We start from the raw sequence: 18,432 nt of genomic DNA on the forward strand, positions 1-18,432 counted from the left end.
CAGATGGTTGGCACGCTATCTGCCCCCCGCCCTATCTGGCTCAGCTGGACAGCTGCTCCTCAGGGCCAGTTGCAGAGTATGAACCTGGCTCCTCCCATCCCACGGCTCTCCCACAGCCCTCTCCAGCTTCTCCTCTCATTGCCAAGCACCCAGTCTTCTTGCCATTCCTTCTTCTCACCTCCTGCTTTCATCTGCACCCCGCAACTCGCGAACCAGACACCCTCCTCCCAGCAATCCCCTGGTGCCCTGTGTGCAGGTGGCAAAGTCTGTGCTGAATGTGCCTGGGAGCCCGGGGCAGGGCTGGGTCCCCATGTAGGACTATACTTCTGGCACACTGTGGGCGCTCCTGGCACACAGCAGGTGCTCCTGGCACATGGCGGGCGCTCCCAAAATGGCTGGTGCTCCCGACAAATAGCTGGGCTCCCAGCACATGGCTGGTGCTCCTGGCACACAGCGGCGTTCCCAGCACACAGCTAGCTCTCCCAGCAAATGACTGGCGCTCCCAGAACATGGCGGCGCTGCCAGCACATGGCTGGCCTCCCAGAGAAGTAACAAATTCCCCCGGTCACAGACAGTGAACTGGGCCCCTTTCCCCCTGTAAGGGCAGAGTATCCTCTCCTTACACCTGCTGGGGCTCAAGGGAAGGGGGGCAGAGCTGATCTAGAACAAACGCCTAGCCAGGGGGAGCAGTGAGTGTGGAATGCAGCCCCCAGCTCTGTCCCCTGCGGGGAAGGGGTGTCTGGAGTAAGTACAGTCCATTCCAGACACAACGCTGCCTGTGATCCCGGGACATCACCGCACGGCGAGCGCATCTAATGAGCGCCGGGTGCCAATTTGCCTGCTTGGTGTCTACATGGAAACCCACAACTGGAATTTGTGATTGTGGACTCATTGGAAACCTGGGCTTACGATGGCTGGCCCCATGCAAACACGTCCACACTGCACTGCACAGCCCTGCCTTGGGGCTATGGCTCGAGTTGTGTCCGCACTTGGAGCCGAGTCGCAGCTGGACCCAAGCTCTGACCGAATGCCCATCAGGGTCCTAGGAGCCAGGGCCTGCAGGCTTGCACACCTGAATCTGCCCGATTTCTGTGTGGATGGAGGAGGGGCTTGGGCTCAAACCTGAGTCACAGCCTGGGGTTAGTGTGCAGTGCAGACCTACCCACGGAGGCCACCAGAGAGCCATGACCTTGCTCGTATCAAAGCCCCTAGAATGGGCTCCTGCTGGGAGTAGGGGGCACAGCCCTCAGGCTGCAGAGAGCAAAGCCATGGAGCTGTTAAGTGACTTCCCCAAGGTCACACAAGGGGCCACAGAAACTGAGCCCCAGTCTCCTGAGTCCCACCTCAGTGCCTTATCCACTAGGCAATACTGCCTTCATGGGGAAAATTCCCTTCCCAGTGACACGTAGCCATAGCCCCCCAGGCTCCTGGCAGAGCTCATGCCCCCTTCAGCTGCAATTCCTGGGGGAAGGGGCTCTAATACTTCCTCAGCCCCATGGGTCACATTCCCTGGGCTGTTGACACAGCTGGGTCTGTGCCACCGGGATCCAGCTGCAGGGATCAGTGTGAGGTGGGGGTCTGGGGGGTCTCCAAGGGGCTACGGCACTGCTCACCTCAGGGCTGCCTGAGGAACAGAGCCCGTTAGAGCCAGTGCTATCCCCTGCCCGGGCTTGGCCCTGCTGTGCCTGGCAAGATGGGACTCTGGCCTCAGCACAGGGCTGTGGGGAAAGCTCACAGGTTCAGGGATCACATGCTGATAACAGGGGCCCAGGAGACACAACAGTGCAGGCCTGTGCCTCAGTTTCCCCATCTGTAACATGGAGCTAACAGTACTGCCCTCTGTAAAACACTATGAGCCCCGCTGCTTGGCAGAGCTGGAGAAGAGCCAGGGGCATCACTGGTGCAGCGCAGGAGCCCTGGGCCTCAGGATCTACCGGGCACGATGGAGTTCAGGGTGCCAGCCCCGGGCATGCAGAGCTCTCGCACAGACACGCGCCATGTGGCCTGGCACCAGAGGACCCCTCAACCATGCTCCAGCCACAGTGGGGCAGGTGGACGGGCAGGGCCCTGGGCCTCTTGCTATACCTTGTCTCCTTGGTATGGCTCTGGCAGCTGCCAGTAGTAGGACTCCTGGCCCAACTGGCCGAAGTGCCCGAAGGAGAGCTGCGGCCCCTCAGCCAACGGCTCCATGGCGAAGCCGGTCACGATGCGGGTGCTGTGCTGGCGGTTCACCAGGGCGAAGCTCTGGAAGTTGCCCGGAAGGAAGGGGCTAGTGACCTGCCGGGAACAGACACCGGGGGATGTGAATCCAACCAGAGGCCCCTGCGAGCCAGGCACCCCGTGGGACTGGACCAGGAGGCTGGGGGAGATGGGCTCTTACCAGGCCCCGGTAGTAGGAGGAGCTGGTACACTGCTGGGTCACGCCCATGCAGAAGCAGGGCAGACAGCCGTCACGGTTCTCGGCACTCAGGTGGAAATGGTTGGCACGGCAGCTGCTGCAGGAGGGACCCTCCACGTGGAGCTACAAATGAATGGGACAGATGAGGGGCTGAGGAGATGGCCCAACAGCTGGGGAGATGGTTGAGTGACTCCAACTGGCAGGGACTCCAACCAGCCCCATCCCATCCCCAGGGTTGGAATTCCCCAAGCATTTGCCACGCCTCAGCAATAAACTAGGCCAGGAGCATGGGAACGAAGGGGTAAGTGCAGCAGAATCCTGGGGCAGCTGCAGAGTCTCCCCCGGGGACCCTGGTCCTCTCCCCCAAGTCCCTGTGTTCAAGCACACAGACTGGTGGAGATCTCAGCCATCACTGGTGGGGCCAGGCAGACGGTGCAGGCTCAATGCACGTAGGCATAGGCCAGCTACCCACCAGCTGGGGCAGCACAGTAAGAGCTGTCAGCAGCACGGGGCGGGCACGGGCCAGAGCTTGGGGTGAGGCGCAAAGAACAACCCAGCTTGGGAATTTTGTTCTCAGTGAGGCCCTGGGGAACTGAGGGCTGCTCAGCGTCAGACACAGGAGAGCCAGTTACGATGAGCATATGATGTTAAAAAGAACAGGGAGTAGGTGTGACAAAGTGAGACTTTTCTGTAAGATTTGTATGTCTTCTATGTGTGCCTCAGTTTCCCCTATATTTCGCATGGCGACACAGAGGGGAGGAAGGGCTCTCTGGGCAGGCTGGAATACAGGTAGGAGTGTTGCCAGGCTGAACGAGCTGGGCCGGGTCATTAAAAAAGATTGGCCAAGGCCCAAATCCACATCAGTGGAGTATGCGAGAAGCCAAAGGCCAACGCAATCCCAGAACATTGACACCTAAGAATCAACGGTGCAGAGGGAGATGGATTTCCCCACCTCTCTGCAGAGGAGCTAAGCAACAGCTGGAGAACAAAGGACTGGAGAGGTGTGAGGTGGTGACTAGAGGTGCCTGCTGGAAGGAGTTGGAGCTCTCATCAAGAACTGACCAAGGAGGTCAGGCAGAGAGAGACAGACGGAGCCTGAACAGTGGGTTCACTGGTCCCCTGGCTGGGCTCTGGGCTGACCAGGATGGGCTGTGCTTTCACTTTCAGTTCTCTGGGCTAACCTGGGAACTTCGTATGCTGGACTCCAGCCGCTGAACAAGCCCGACTGTAGTGACAGTGCTAGGTGAGTGTTGCTGCAAGCGCTGGGTGAGGGGCGTTAATCCCTGCACAGCGCACATCTCCACTGGGAGTCTGGCTCAGTGGCCTCGCCGCACAGAGCTGACAGTGTGAAGCAGGGGGGCTGGAGCCCCAGAAGTCCAGTCTAGGAGGTGGCCGGGCAGTGGGCCCTACCCTGGAGGAAGAGTGAGGCCCCTGGGGGTCCAGCCCACTGAACGGTTCGTCCTAGAGACTGTTCCAAAGCTGGATCTGTAGCATCGAGCCTGTGGATCCGTGACAGTGGGGTCTAGTGGTTAGAACAGTGAGGACTCCTGAGTCTAGGAGGGGAGTGGGGAAGAGATTAGGGCTGGGGGCTTGGCCCAGGACTCCTGGGTTCTTATCCCAGCTCCACCAGTATTGCATCTCTCTGGCTCAGTTCACCTTGCATTAGAGCAGTGGCTGGGAGCATCAGCCTGTGGCCCCCTGAGAGCCCCCACTCGGACAAGCGCCATGGCTGGCAATGGGGGAGGAACAGAGCTAGGTCCCCAGATGGGTCCCTGACAGATCTGTGGGTAAGTCCCCACACATGGCAGAGGAACTTCCCTGTCATGAACATGCAAGCATGGAGCTATTCCCCTCACCTTACACTGGCACTGTCTGCTGGCATCACACTGCCTGCTCACGCTGCCTTGTGGGTCACAGCTGCAGTTTCTGTTGGGCTCGTGGGACTCTACAGCAATGAGGCAGAAGAGAAGAGCTATTACTACTGAGTCCCGGCACCTGGGCGGCCAAGCGATGGAGGGGCTCCGAGCCCAGTACCCTCGAGAATCACAGAATACCAGGCTTGGAAGGGACCTCAGGGGGTCACCTAGTCCAACCCCTGCTCAAAGCAGAACCAACCCCAACTAAATCAACCTGGCCAGGGCTTTGTCAAGCCTGACCTTAAAAACCTCAAAGGAAGGAGATTCCACCACCTCCCTAGGTAACCATTCCAGTGCGTCACCACCTTCCTAGTGAAAAAGTTTTTCCTAATATCCAACCTAAACCTCCCCCACTGCAACTTGAGACCATTACTCCTCGTTCTGTCATCTGCCACCACTGAGAACAGTCTAGATCCATCCTCTTTGGAACCCCCCTTCAGGTAGTTGAAAGCAGCTATCAAATCCCCCCTCATTCTTCTCTTCCGCAGACTAAACAATCCCAATTCCCTCAGCATCTCCTCACAAGTCGTGTTCCAGTCCCCTAATCATTTTTGTTGCCCTCCGCTGGACGCCCTCCAATTTTTCTACATCCTTCTTGTAGTGTGGGGCCCAAAACTGGACACCGTACTCCAGATGAGGCCTCACAAATGTCGAATAGAGGGGAACAATGGGTAACTGCCAATGGGTAATGAGCTCCATGGGTAACCACCAGCTCTGCCCTGCCCACAGGGATGGGACATCAGAATGCGGGATGGGCTCCCCCAGGCTGGGGCTCCTTCAATCTCCCCCACAATTGGACCCCCCAGGGGAGCCCTTCTCCAGGCACCAGGCCCCATCACCCCAAGGGCACTGCATAGGTTTGGCTACTGGGCGCTGGGGATTTTGCATGACTCAGTAGGGCCCCTTCCTTCCTGGAAGCCTTGGCACCAGGCCCTGAACCCTAATCTCACCCCAGGAACCCCTCCAGAATCAGCTGCCACTCACTTCCACAGCACTCACCTCTGCAGGGCTGTCCCAGGCTGGGATTCCCCAGGTAGCCAGGAGCACACCTGGGGGAAAAGGGAAGCGACCTCATGGTCACACGGGGAACAGTCTTCGGCCCACCAAAACCTCGGCTGCTCCTTCCCCTTACAGCCCCCCATTCCCCGACCCCACACCCACAGCCCTGCACCTCCACCTTCCACCAGCCGCACCCGACACCCATACCCCAAAGCCCCCTCACCTACAGCCCCACCCCCCGTTTCCCCACACAGCCCCCTCACCCACAGCCCCACCCCCCACACCTATACCCCACAGCCCCACCCCCCCACACCCATACCCCACAGCCCCACCCCCATTTCCCCACACAGCCCCCTGATCCACAGCCCTACCCGCCTTTTCCCCACACAGCTGCACCCTCCACCCACATACTGCCTCCTCACTCACTGCTCCACCCCCTCACACAGACGCATCCCCCACACCTATACCCCACATAGCCCCCACAGCCCCACCCCCATCCTCCCACACAGCTGCAGCCCCCACCCCACATACTGCCCTCACCCACAGCCCTACCCCCATCCCTAACACAGCCACCCATGCCCCCACAGTCCTACCTCTCACCCCTCATCCACAGTCCTGTATCACACACCCCCACACCCATACCTCACAGCCCCTCACCCTCCCTGCCCCCCAACTCTGGTTTGGCTCTTTGTATCTCTGCTGCCCTCATGCTGCTCCCAGCCTGGAGTCGGGTGCCCTGAGCACTGCATCTGGCCCTATTCCCCCACAACACAAGAGGCTCTTGCTGGCCTGACCCCTTGCTTGCTCGTCCCCCAGGGGAAGAATCAGGCCTCCAGAGCGTTCAGTGGCCGGTTACTGGGCAGGAGCACAGGGAGCCCTGGCCTCAGTACTAGGCTGGAAGAGCTTCCTTCCCAGCTGAGCCCCCAGCCCCACAGTCCTTAATTAACCCCAGAGCCCTGGCACCCCACACCTGGGCAGCAGCCACAGACAGCCTCACGGCCAGGCTCCAAGACCCATTCGACTCTGCAGGAGACAGGCTGTGCTGGGCCAGCTGGGTTTAGATGGGTTCCCTTCTCCAAGTGTCCGAGCCGGGGAGCCTTGCTGGGGCTCCCAGAGCAGTGACCTACACTGGCATTCGGGGGCACCCCTGGCACCATGCAGTCAGTGCTGCTTCCACAGCCCCAGACCCCCCCGGGCGGGCACAGACTGGCACTTGGGTGAACCAAACAGGGCACATGGGGCAGTCCCTGCACGGCGTCTGGGCAGGGATAGACTGGCACCCCCCTACCTCTGGCACTGGCGTCCCACGTAGCCCGTGGTGCAGGCATTACAAGTGGGCTGTCCATCCGTGTCCAGAAAGCAGGTTTTCGTAGCCCTGAGAGGAGGATGAAGAAGAGTCATGCCCAGCCCAGCCCTGCCCCAGCCTTGCCCACCCTGCAGCCCACCCCAAGGACTGACAGACAGACAGGACGACACAAGACATGGAGTGAGCAGAAACCCCGTGAGGTGGGACTGCCCCAGGCTGTCAGGGAACGTACTGGCTGGTGGCATATGGCCTGTGGCATGGGCAGGGCTGGCAGTCTGCTGGAGTTCCTCGTCGGGCATCGCCATAGTAGCCTGACTGGCAGCGTTCGCACCTGGTGCCCTCGGTGTTGTCCTGGCAGTTCTGAGAAGGAAAGAGAAGGAATCTATACATATAAAATGATGGAGTGTAAATTAGCTGTTACCACTCAAGAAAGAGATCTTGGAGTCAGTGTGGATAGTTCTTTGAAAACATCCACTCAATGTGCAGCGGCAGCCAAGAATGTTGGGACTCATTAAAATAGGGATAGATAAGAAGATAGAATATATCATGTTGCCTCTATATAAATCCATGGTACACCCTCATCTTGAATACTGTGTGCAGATGTGGTCGCTCCATCTCAAAAAAGATACATTGGAATTGGAAAAGGTTCAGAAAAGGGCAACAAAAATTATTAGTGGTTTGGAACAGCTTCCATATGAGGAGAGATTGGGACTTTTTAGCTTGGAAAAGGGACGATTAATGGGCGATATGATAGAGGTCTATAAAATCATGACTGGTGTGGAGAAAGTCAATAAGGAAGTGTTATTTACTCCTTCTCATAACACAAGAACTAGAGCCCACCAAATGAAATTAATAGGCAGCAGGTTTAAAACAAATAAAAGGAAGTATTTCTTCACACAACACACAGTCAACCTGTGGAACGCTCTGCCAGAGGGTGTTGTGAAGGCCAAGACTATAACAGGGTTCAAAAAAGAACTAGATAAATTCATGGAGGACAGGTCCATCAATGGCTATGAGCCAGGATGGGCAGGGATGGTGTCTCTAGCCTCTGTTTGCCAGAAGCTGGGAATGGGCGACAGGGGATGGATCACTTGATGATTACCTGTTCTGTCCATTCCCTCTGGGGCACCTGGCACTGGCCACCATTGGAAGACAGGATACTGGGCTGGATGGACCTTTGGTCCGACCCAGTAGGGCCATTCTTATGTTCTCATCTCTTATAGCCAGGTCCTGCCAGCACCATCCTGACGTCCCCTCACTCTCACAGCAGCCTGGCACCTGCCCAGGAACCTGAAGCCCCAGATACCCCACAAGATGCTGCACAGGTCACTGGCATCCACTGCCTGTCCCACACCAGCCTCATCCCCCAGAGCCAGGGAGCTCACAGAGGGTCCCTGAGGGGAGCTGGCTGCCATGGCTCTGGGCACAGGCCCTCTGCTCCAAGCCCACTAGAAACCCCTGGGAGCAGCCAGGCCAGGCCAGAGCGCAGGATGCTGCCCACTGGAGGAACCTGTTGGAGCTGGCTTGGCTAGGGGCCAGGCAGGGCCGGGTGCGGGGTGACGTTGGCAGAGCCTGCTATTTCCTGCCCATCCTCCAAGGTCCCACGAGGCAGGGGTAGATCTCTGCTGAGTTGGACACTCAGGGCTTGATCCCTGGCACCTGGCCCTAGCCACCTGCAGCAGCAGGAGGTGCTGAGATTTCTGTGCCCAGAATCACATGGCAGGGGACATCCCTGCTGAGTCATGGACCCTCCCCGTGGGCAGCAGCATCAGCCACGGGGGTGGCTCACGGGGCAGGGCTCACCTGGCAGTCTCCTGTCTCAGCATCACATTCAGCCGAGTGCCCGCTGCAGTCACAGCGCTCGCAGGTACCCAGGTAGAGGCCGCTGGTGGTGCGAGCATAGCCCACGTCACAGTCCTTGGGGGAGAGAACAGGGCCAGTGGGTTCCTAAATCCACCCTCCCCCGGTGCCAGGCAGGGCTGGGACCCTCCCCCGGTGCCAGGCAGGGCTGGGACCTTCCCCCGGCCCCAGGCAGGGCTGGGATCCTCCCCCGGCCCCAGGCAGGGCTGGGATCCTCCCCCGGCCCCAGGCAGGGCTGAGACCTTCCCCCGGCCCCAGGCAAGACTGGGAACCTCCCACGGCACCACGCAGGCCTGGGACCCTCCCACAGTGGCCAGGCAGGGCTGGGACTTTCCCCTGGCGCCACGCAGAGCTGGGACCCTCCCACAGCGGCCAGGCAGGGCTGGGATCCTCCCCTGGCGCCACACAGGGCTGGGACCCTCCCCTGGTGCCACGCACAGCTGGGATCCTCACCCAGCGCCACACAGAGCTGGGACCCTCCCTTGGTGCCAAGCAGGGTATCCTGCCCCCAGACCCCTCCTCCCAGTCCTTCCACGGCCATCCTCCGGGTCTCCCAGGGAGCTTTGTCCTTTGGACTCTGTGCTCAGAATGGCCAGGAGGCTGCAGCTTGTCTTGCTGCAACACCGCCCTCCACCTGCCCGGCCCCCAGAGTCAGCGCCGCGCACAGCAGCAGTGAGGTCAGCCTGGCACATGGATCAGACTGATTTAGCATGAGCCTATTGACCCCCTGGCTTTCCGGGTCCAAAAGGGCCATGCAGCTCTCATGCTGGCATGGGGCACGCTGCCCGGTCCCCAGGGTATGGTTCAGACTCTACCCTTAGGTAACACAGAGCCTCCCCAACACTGGGACCACTCCCTGCCTCCCTGTACGCCAGTGAGGGCCCCGTTGCTGCCCAGCCCTGGCACCAGCAGGGCACCAGCCCCTCCAGCTGGGCTGCCCAGCAGCTGGAGGGAGGAGAAGTGGGCTTGCGCTCCACAGCTGCCATCTAGCACGAGGCAGTGTCGTCTCTGGGCCCGGAAGGTGTCCCTGCTGCATGGCTCCCAATGCTGTGGAGGCTGCCCGCCAGCCGCTGCTGCCCTGTGCGCGGGATGGGGCTCCTGCCTACTCCAGGGGAAGACTCACCTGGCAGGAAGGGCCACGATAGCCAGGGGGACAGGTGCACTCCTCCACCTCCATCGCCTGCTCCAGGCCCGTGGCATGGGGCACAGCCACGTCCATGTGGATGTTGGAGAGCCTGGGAGACAAGAGGCCAGGAGGGAGCTCAGCGTCTGCAGAGGGCCAGGCTGCCTGGGCACAGCCAGGCCCCGGCCCCGGCCGAGGTCTCCCAAGGGTCACAGCCAGACTCCACAGGATCCCGGGTGAGGCAGCGAGATCAATGAGGGTCACCCTCCATCCTGGAGCCTCTGTGCGTGGGCAGTTGTGTCCCAGGCCCATCTGAGGGAGCCGAGGAGGGAGCCTCCCATGCCTACCTGTCCCGGCAGAGGGGACGCACCTCTGCCTTTCAGAGGGGTACAGAGCAGCTTAAGAAGGGGGATCCCTGGAGCAACCCATGCTGCAGGTGGAGGCAGCTACCACAGCTGAATTCAAAGCAGCCTCTCTCCTGCTGTCCCATTGCACTGCCCTCTGGCACACTGGGTCCAGGAACAGCCTCCAACCCCCAGATCAGCCGGGCTCCAAGCCACTGCCAAGAACAGCCTCGCCCGAGGCTCTGCCAGGGTCAAGGGCACGATGGTGTCAGGGAGCAAGAAGGGGAGGAGCCCAAAACTTGCAGCCTCTGGCCCCCCAGCAGGGAGCTAAACAGGCACTGACAGAGGCAGGAGAGTTTGTGGTCTGGTGCGTCGGGCGTGTCTGTGAGGCTGGGGTGTGGTGCACGTGCGGTGCACGTGTGGTGCATGTGCGAGTGTGATGCATAGGTGTGGGGTGTGCACAAGGCTGGGGAGCGGTCGTAGCTGGCACCGCCTCTCAGCCCACCAGACTGGCCCTTTCCCCAAAGAACAGGCACAGCTGGGACATCGGCAGACAGCTTCTCCTCTGCTCCGAGCCCCCTGCTGCCCCTCGCCAGGCTGGAGCCCAAAGCCAGGGCCGGTCCCCAGCGCCCACGCTACCTGCTCTCTGCTGGTCTGTCCATGTACGATGCCCGGATCATGAAGAGATCGATATCGGCCAGCGCCATCAACAGATGTTCCCTCGTGGCATCCTGCCCGTCAGCCCGGCGCCAGGCACGCTAGGGAGGGCAGAGAAAACGCCAGGGTGACCGACCAGCTTGCCATCCAAAAGTGCCACCCATGCCAGCCCTGCTCCCCGCACACAGGCTACTGCATGTTGGAGCTCGGGGTGCTCTAGCAGTCGCTGCCAGCAGTGGTGCAGGGGATTCTGGGTACTTTATAGCGTGGCATGTCTCCAAGCAGCAGCCATACGCGCCCCCACCCGCAGGGGCAATGGGCCAGTCAGTGGGCAGAGGTCACTGGGGAGTGAGGGCAGGGCGCCCCGGCAGGTACCATGGGTTAGCCCTGGAACCCCTGGACACTGGCTTTGTGATACTCAGGAGCTGGTGGGCGAGGGGGTCCCATCCCTCTCCCTGGGGGCGGAGCTCCTGCAGTGAGTGCTCTGCAGGGGCCGGCTGCGCTCTCACCTCTCGGAAGGGGACAGTGAAGCGGGTGGGGGTCCCCAGCAGGGGGCCAGCCTCGGCAAAGTGCTCCAGGAAGATGCCGTTGCCACGCAGAAGCACATCGGGCTGGCTGGGCAGGGGGTGGGCGCTGGGCGCCGCGCTGTGCATAACCGTGTAGTGCAGCTCCCCGCCGTACGAGGTCACCTGCGTGGGGCAGAGTCACTCAGCCAGACTGATGGACATGGCCTGGCTGCCTGGCCCAGCCCACGTCACCCCCACCCACTGCCCAGCCCACTGTCCACAGTCGGCCCCGTCCCCACCACCCAGCCCCCAGCCATAGCCTCCCCTGCCCCCACCCAACGCCCACAGCCTCCCCGACCCCCACCACCCTGCCACACCCAGAGCCACCCCCACCCCACAGTCTGGCCCTACCCACAGCCGCCCCCGCCCAAACAGCCTCCCCCACTCCTAGCACCCTCAGCCTCCCGCTTCCCACCATCCGGCCCTGCCCACAGCCTCCCCCGCCCCCACCCTCCTCCATCCCACTGCCCTACCCTGCCCAGAGCTTCCCCAGTCCCACCATCTGGCCCCACCCATAGCCTCCCCCACTCCATCCCTTTGCTCACCCCCCGCAGCCCCCGCCCTTCCCCTGCCCCCACCCTTCCCCAGCACCACAGGGCACAGGGGCCTGGCAATGCTGCCAGCCCAGCCTGCCATGAGGATAGCCGCGTCAGCTACGGGCACCATGGAGCGGAGAGGGGCACCTTGTCTCCCTTGAAGCGGTCGGGCAGCACCCAGTAGTAGACATCGCTGGGCAGGGAGTGGAAGGCGGAAAAAGCCAACTCAGCATGGCTCGGGGAGCGGATGCCCTCGCTGACCGTGCGGGTATTGGCCAGGTTGGCCAGGCTGAAGTGCGCCTGTTCATTGTCCGTGGCCCGCACCTGCAACACAAACACTGTTAGCTGGCGGCCCGACGACAGGAGCAGGACACCTGGGTTCTACTCCGCCTCACTGCCCTCTTGGGGGTTCCATGTCTGCCACGGGGTGAGCACACTGATCTGCACCAAGGACGCGGGGGACAGGCCAGTGAATGGCTGTGCCCCCTGGCAGTGCTTGACACGGGCGGATCTATGGGCCCCCGTGAAGATTAGCTGATGGGGCCGTGCCCCTGCCCAGGGGGGCTCTCTGCATGGGGAGACGCTACCTGCGGGCGGTACCTGCCTGGTATGGCTCTATGGGTCGGGAGGTGCTGCCCGCAGCGGGTACCTGCCCAGTGGGGCTCTCTGGGTCAGGAGGTGCTTACCAACAGCAGTACCTACCCGCTGGGGCTCCCTGGGTGGGGAGGTGCTGCCCGTGAGGGGTACCTGCCCAGTGAGGCTCTCTGGGTGGGGAGGCGCTCTGTGTTCCTGTCGACTAATATACCTTCTGTTTTCCCAGCTGGCTGAGAGTCACGTCTGACTGCAGAGTTGGGGTGCAGGGCCCTCCGGCTTCCCCAGGACCCCGCCTGTGTGGACTCGCTGTGGGAAGCGCACGGTGGGGCAGGGGAGGCTGAATGCTCCGAAGTCAGACCCAGGAAGGTCGAAGCTGTGGAAGCTTCTTGCCCTGCAGACAGGCTGCTCTCAGAGAGGAGGCTCCCCAGAGTCCTGCCTGGCTTCGTATGGAGCAGTTCCAGAGCATCGCCTGGGGACTCCAGGACAGGGGGTCTCTGGGGGAGGGAGGCGCTGTCTGTTGGCAGTAACTACCCTGAAAGAGGTTTCTGGGGGGAGGCGCTGTCTGCAGGCGGTACCTGCCCTGAGGGGGTCTCTGGGGGGGAGGCGCTGCCTGAGGGGCAGTACCTGCTCTCTATTCCAGGAGGAGCTGGCGCACTGCCGGGACACCCCCATGCAGAAGCACTTCAGGCAGCCATCGGGGTTCTGGTCGCTCAGGTAGAAGGCTCCAGACGTGCACTCGTTGCAAAGACGTCCCACCACATTGGGCTGCAGAAGAGATGGAGGGATGGCACTGAGAGATGCGGGCAGGCTGGACATGCAGCAGGGCTGCTCCCACTGCACCCCCACCCATGCTGCCCCAGCCTGGCAGGGCCCAGGGGCTCCTGCGTGCTCCGGGGCACTGGCCTGGCTCCAATACAGCCCATCCTCCAGGGATCCGACCCATCTAGTGTTGGCCTGGGCCTCTGGCAAGGGGCCCCCACTGCTCTCAGGTGGGCACAGCACCCACAAGTCCTGGCACTGGGTGCCAAGGGCCCTAGGGAGCGCTGTATCTGTCTGGGGACCCTGAAGCATGGAGGAGGGGGCATGCTAGTGGCACTAGTCTATGCTGCTCCAGGCAGCAGGTTGCAGGGCACAACTGGCGCGTTTGAAGGCGAGCCACGGAGATGGCAGAGCTGGCCACCATCTGCCAGGCAGCTGTCCAGCACAATGGCTGGGGAGGGTCATTGTACTCAGGCTGGGCCACAGCCTCTGAGCAGGCACTGGGGATCCCCTCCTCTCCCTCCCTGACCCCGGGGAACAGATACGCCCCTGCAGCAGAATGGATGAAGCCCCTGGCATGGAGCCAGCAGAGGGCACGCAGGAGTGGCCGGGGCCAGGCCCTGAGCCTTACGGGAGGGGGTGGTGCAGGAGCCCTGGGAGCTACGAATGCAGCTGTCTGCCCCAAACCTCTCAGTGCGTCCCCCAGCTCCCAGGCAGGCCCTGCCCGACAACCCAGAAGGCAGGACCCAACTACTCGCTTCTGCTTCTTGCTTCTGCTGTTCAAATCCCTGTCGCCACCACGTGCTCCCCAGGCCAGCGGGGTCGCATCGCACTGCAAAGCACAGCACCGCACCACGCAGCGCTGCGCCACATGGCACTACACCGCGCTGGGCCGCACCGCACCATGCAGCGCTGGGCCACACTGCACCACACCGCACCGCACAGCACCGCGCTGGGCCACACCGCACCATGCAGCGCTGCGCCACACTGCACCGCACAACACCAAACCGCACAGCCCCATATTGCACTGTACCACACCGTACCATACTAAATTGTACCATACAACGCCACATCTCACCACCCGTGCTGCACTGCACCAGACCATCGAGTATCACACTGTACCATGCCATACTGTACCGCAGGGCACCGTGCAGCACCACACCGCACAGCACTGCACCTACCTTACAGCGGCAGGAGCCTCCGGTGGAGTCGCTGCTCCCCCGCTTGTCACACTTCATGAACTCCTGGGCTGGGGAAGCAGAGGGGTTTGCAGCCAGTCAGACACTCACCCACCCTCCAACCCACTTGTCTCCCGCTACCACACCGTGGGGCAGCCCTGGCTGCTTGGCACTGGCTGGTCTCTGTGCAGCCAGGGGCATCGGAGTGGGATGGGGCCACAGCACTGTTCAGCAGCTGCAGTGCCCATCACACCCTGGGGTGTTCTGGGTCCAGATGAGATCATGAGGGGATGGAGTGAGGGGGTTGGGGGTCGCCAGCAGGGGCTCCCTCAAGGGTCACAGTGATTCTGTCCTGCCCCACTGATGGCTCCCAAACACAAGGCTCAAGGCTATGGCGTAGGGGTCTCGGTACGCATGGCTCAGGAGCCAGGCATGACAGGGACCAGTTTGGGGGCTCCCCCAAGGGCAACGTGATGTTTGCAGAGGCCCTGCCCAGAGAATAGATCCAGACTGTCGATCTCCTCATTGAGGGGCTGGGCACGACCCTAGGGATGGCTGTGGGTCCCCAGCAGAGCCCACAGCACCCCGAGGAAGGCTCCGGGTACAGGCCCTGCCAGAGGCGAGGGATGAGGCTGAGGTCTCTCTCCCAGGATGCCAATGAGTGGCGCAGGGAATGAGACCAGCGCAGTGCCAAGGTCCGGGGGCACTTACTGGCAGAGGGCATGTGGGGGTACTCACCGGTTCTCACACACCTCCCGCCTGGCTGCATGGGGTTCCCTTCATAGCCACGGGCACAGCTACAGAGGAATTGAGAGAGATGCCGGGTCAGACAGGCCCGCCTAGAGCAAGGCCATGGGTGTCCCCTCTACAGTGCAGGTTCCCTGACCCCTGACTTCCCAGAGGGCACCCATCCATCTCCCATTGCGGGAGAGCTCTCAGAGTGTCCTGTTCCCCATGGGCTCCCCCGGGCCATGCCAACCCCTGCCCTTCTCCCTCTCATGGAGCCAGTGCCATCCCTGCTGCCCATCCCCCCTCACACCAGCCCCAGCAGGCCCCCTCAGCTTACCACTCCCTGCAGCCTTCCCCATCTAGGAGAATGCCCCAGGGCCCTGGGCTAACATCCCCCCTGCTCCCCCAGTGCCTCAGGGACCCACCTCTCACAGCGCCGCCCCGTGTACCCCGGGGCGCAGTCGTCGCATGTGGCCTGGCCGTCCGTGTCCAGGAAGCACGTGTTGGAGAACCTGCAGGCAGCAAAGCAGAGACAGTTAGCGCCCTGCGTGCCCCCAGAGAGCATGGAGCCAGGCACAAAGCAGCCCAGCAATGGGGCACCCATGCCCTGCGAGCCACGGGGTGGTGCCCTCCCAGCACTCACCTGCGTGCGGAGTCAGTGTAGGGGCAGGGGCAGGCCCGGCAGGCCGTGGCGTTGCCTCTGGTGGCATCTCCGAAGAAGCCAGGTTTGCACTTGTTACACTGAGGCCCCTCTGTGTTGTGCTGGCAGTTCTGGGGGAGGGAGGACGTGGGTCGTTGAGGCTCCAGGAAGCTGCAAGGGGCACGGTGCCCGCGGCAGGCAATGCCACCCGCACTGTGCAGCACCACACCCTGAACAAGGGAGCACAGGACCGCTCCCCACAGTGACTCCCCTCTGTGCTCAGATGCCCCAGCATGCACTGGACTCGGTGTCATGGGTGGCACTAACCATCCACGGTCTACCTGGCATTGCCCTGGGAATAGGTCTGGCCAGCACATGCCCTAGAGGAGAGAGCCCAGGACTGAGCGATGCACAGAGTCCCGCTCCATCCCGCTTGGCATCTGCCCCTCCTCTCCCGTCACTAGGGGAGGCCAGGTTGTAGCCAGGCAGGAGCCAGGCCCTGTTCCTTACCAGACAGTAGCCGAAGACCCGGTCACAGGAGCTGGAGTGCCCGTGGCAGTTGCAGCCAGAGCAGGTGCCGAGGTAGGGGCCCTCAGGTACCCGCTCAAAGTGGGCATCGCACCTCTCGCAGGACAGGCCCAGGTAGCCGATGGGGCACCTGGAAGGAAGCAGAAGGAGCTGGCCGCAGGGAGTGGGACAGTCCCAGGCTACGGAAAACCCAGGGCTCAGCTGACATTCCCCCTGGAGATCCGGTGGGCCCAGGGCACGGCATCCCACCCTGGTTCCATCAGAGGTGGAGCCTGAGCCAGGACAGAGCACAGGGGACGATGGTGGCAACAGACGGGTCTCCACAGTGGGGGAGGGGAGCCAGCCGGAGTGGTCCCCTCCCCACTGACTAGGGGCTGGGGAGAGCAGGCTGGTCCTTGGGGTAAATAGAGGGCTCCCCTGCCAGAAAGACAGCTGTAGCCTGCTCCCTGCAGCTCCAGCGGGGCCCATGGATCATGCCCTGGGGCAGTTGCCCTTCCTTAGTTCAGGACTGGGATGCTCCAGAGCTGAGGGTCCAGCACAGTCCCCAGTGCTTCCCCACAGCACCCTCCTGCTTCCCCCCAGCATTCTTCCTGATTTAGTTGGGGATTGGTCCTGCTCTGAGCAGGGGATTAGACTAGATGACCTCCTGAGGTCCCTTCCAACCCTGATATTCTATGATTCTGTGATTCCCTGCAGGGCCCTCCTGCTTACTCTTTGAGCCATGGCACAAAAGGGGGACCCATGGCACGTAGGGGGGATCCACAGCAGATGCTGGGGAGCTGCGTCTGGTCCTGGGGGACCCACAGCACGTACTGGGAAACTCCCGGCACACAGTGGGGACCCATGGCACGCAGGGCGGACCCGCATCAGGCACTGGAGGGACCTGCAGCACGCAGGGGGGACCTGTGTCAGTCACTGGGGGACCCATGGCATGCAGGGGGGGCCCATGGCAGGCACTGGGGGATCCACAGCACGCCGGGGGGGCCCGCAGCATAGCAGCAGGGGCACAGCCCTGTCACAAGGAAGCACGCCGAGTTTGGGCCCCGGCCTTGTTTCAGCAACAGTAAGTCCTGGCTATACAGTGCACGGAGGGAAGAGAGACACTAGCCAGCCCACGGCTCCTTGAGCCCAGAAGGTTGGGGCCCTGAGCTTCCTAGGAAGCAGGAGACTCCCCCGCTCAAGCCGGGCAGTTTCCTGATGGCACCTGCACTCCTCGACGCCCTGCGCCATGCCCTGGCTAGTGAGCTCCATGGTGGTGGTGTCCATGGCGATGTTGCTCAGTCCTACGCTCGCCATCTTGTTGTCGTAGACCGTCTGCACCAGGATGCTCTCCAGATTCTGCAGGGCCAGGAGCAGCGTCTCTCGGCTCACCGGGGCACCCGACTCGTGCTGCCAGTTCTCCTAGGAAAGGCCCAGGGGAGGGACAATGTCGCATTCGCTGCCCGAGTGCATGCCAGGAACACAGGGCAATATGGACCGGGGGAGGGGCATCCCAGCACTGCACTCAGAGGGCCGGGCACACAGCACCTCCAGATGCCCGTTCATGGCTCTGACAACCGCACTGGATGCAACCTACCATGTCTGCATACCTCTGCCCCAGTGACTGGAGAGCAAGGGAATCCCCTGGCATGTGCTCCTGGCAATAAGGGGCCAGGAAGGTGTGGTGGAGAAATCCAAGGCAGACTTTGTTTCTCCTGAGGGCATCATGCCCAGTGCGGGACAGCCGAGCTAAGGAGCTGAGGACAAGTGGTGGGTCTCAGCATCCCGTCTCCTTCACCCCAGCTTCCCGCTGCCTTTGCCTGCCCCGGAGCTGCCAACAGGTGTCCAAGGGGCAGTTGGTGAGCCACAGAATGAGCCTGGGTCGCCCAGCCAGCCTGCTCCCGCAGCAGCAAGGGGCCAGCCGGGCATGGCAGGGCCAGCCGGTGTGAGCAGCAGAACAGCACCCACTGCACGGTGCGAGAGCCCTACTGGAAGCAAGTGAGTGGGCCGAACGCCATCCCAACACATGGTCATCGGCTCGGGCAGCTGAGAGCGCGTGCCGCCAGGGATGGATGCCCCCAGCCCTCCCTGGGCACGTGAGGCCAGCTGCCTCTCCAGCAGCACCCACCTCTGTGAAATGAATCTGGCGCTGGTTGATGACCGATGGCTGGGTGGGCACCTGCACCCGGTAGATGAGCTTCTGCCCATTCCCCACAATCACCACGCTGGACTTCTGCACGGGCTCTGACTGGCCGCGCGCTAGTCCATAGCGCACCTGGAAGCTGAGGTACCCGCCGTAGGAGTCCACCTGCAACCAGCG

General features: G+C 62.0%; 1 protein-coding gene across 10 annotated transcripts in view; it reads right to left on the reverse strand.

Annotated features, from left to right (window-relative positions):
• The window catches only part of HSPG2 (heparan sulfate proteoglycan 2), a 183,434-nt gene that overhangs the window by 102,142 nt on the left and 62,860 nt on the right, over positions 1 to 18,432 (reverse strand). For all 10 annotated transcript variants that reach the window (XM_043500074.1, XM_043500066.1, XM_043500073.1 and 7 more), the window contains 19 exons: positions 18,241 to 18,420; positions 17,338 to 17,534; positions 16,116 to 16,263; positions 15,609 to 15,736; positions 15,391 to 15,477; positions 14,975 to 15,033; positions 14,240 to 14,307; positions 12,924 to 13,064; positions 11,853 to 12,029; positions 11,113 to 11,292; positions 10,586 to 10,704; positions 9,603 to 9,714; positions 8,423 to 8,536; positions 6,852 to 6,979; positions 6,602 to 6,688; positions 5,314 to 5,363; positions 4,255 to 4,343; positions 2,381 to 2,521; positions 2,086 to 2,277 (listed from right to left, as the gene is read on the reverse strand). In XM_043500074.1, the coding sequence (XP_043356009.1) occupies positions 2,086 to 2,277; positions 2,381 to 2,521; positions 4,255 to 4,343; positions 5,314 to 5,363; positions 6,602 to 6,688; positions 6,852 to 6,979; positions 8,423 to 8,536; positions 9,603 to 9,714; positions 10,586 to 10,704; positions 11,113 to 11,292; positions 11,853 to 12,029; positions 12,924 to 13,064; positions 14,240 to 14,307; positions 14,975 to 15,033; positions 15,391 to 15,477; positions 15,609 to 15,736; positions 16,116 to 16,263; positions 17,338 to 17,534; positions 18,241 to 18,420 (2,397 nt within the window). The remainder of the gene's footprint in view (positions 1 to 2,085; positions 2,278 to 2,380; positions 2,522 to 4,254; positions 4,344 to 5,313; positions 5,364 to 6,601; positions 6,689 to 6,851; positions 6,980 to 8,422; positions 8,537 to 9,602; positions 9,715 to 10,585; positions 10,705 to 11,112; positions 11,293 to 11,852; positions 12,030 to 12,923; positions 13,065 to 14,239; positions 14,308 to 14,974; positions 15,034 to 15,390; positions 15,478 to 15,608; positions 15,737 to 16,115; positions 16,264 to 17,337; positions 17,535 to 18,240; positions 18,421 to 18,432) is intronic.

Source organism: Dermochelys coriacea, chromosome 18 (assembly GCF_009764565.3).
Source record: "Dermochelys coriacea isolate rDerCor1 chromosome 18, rDerCor1.pri.v4, whole genome shotgun sequence".
NCBI lineage: Eukaryota > Metazoa > Chordata > Testudines > Dermochelyidae > Dermochelys > Dermochelys coriacea.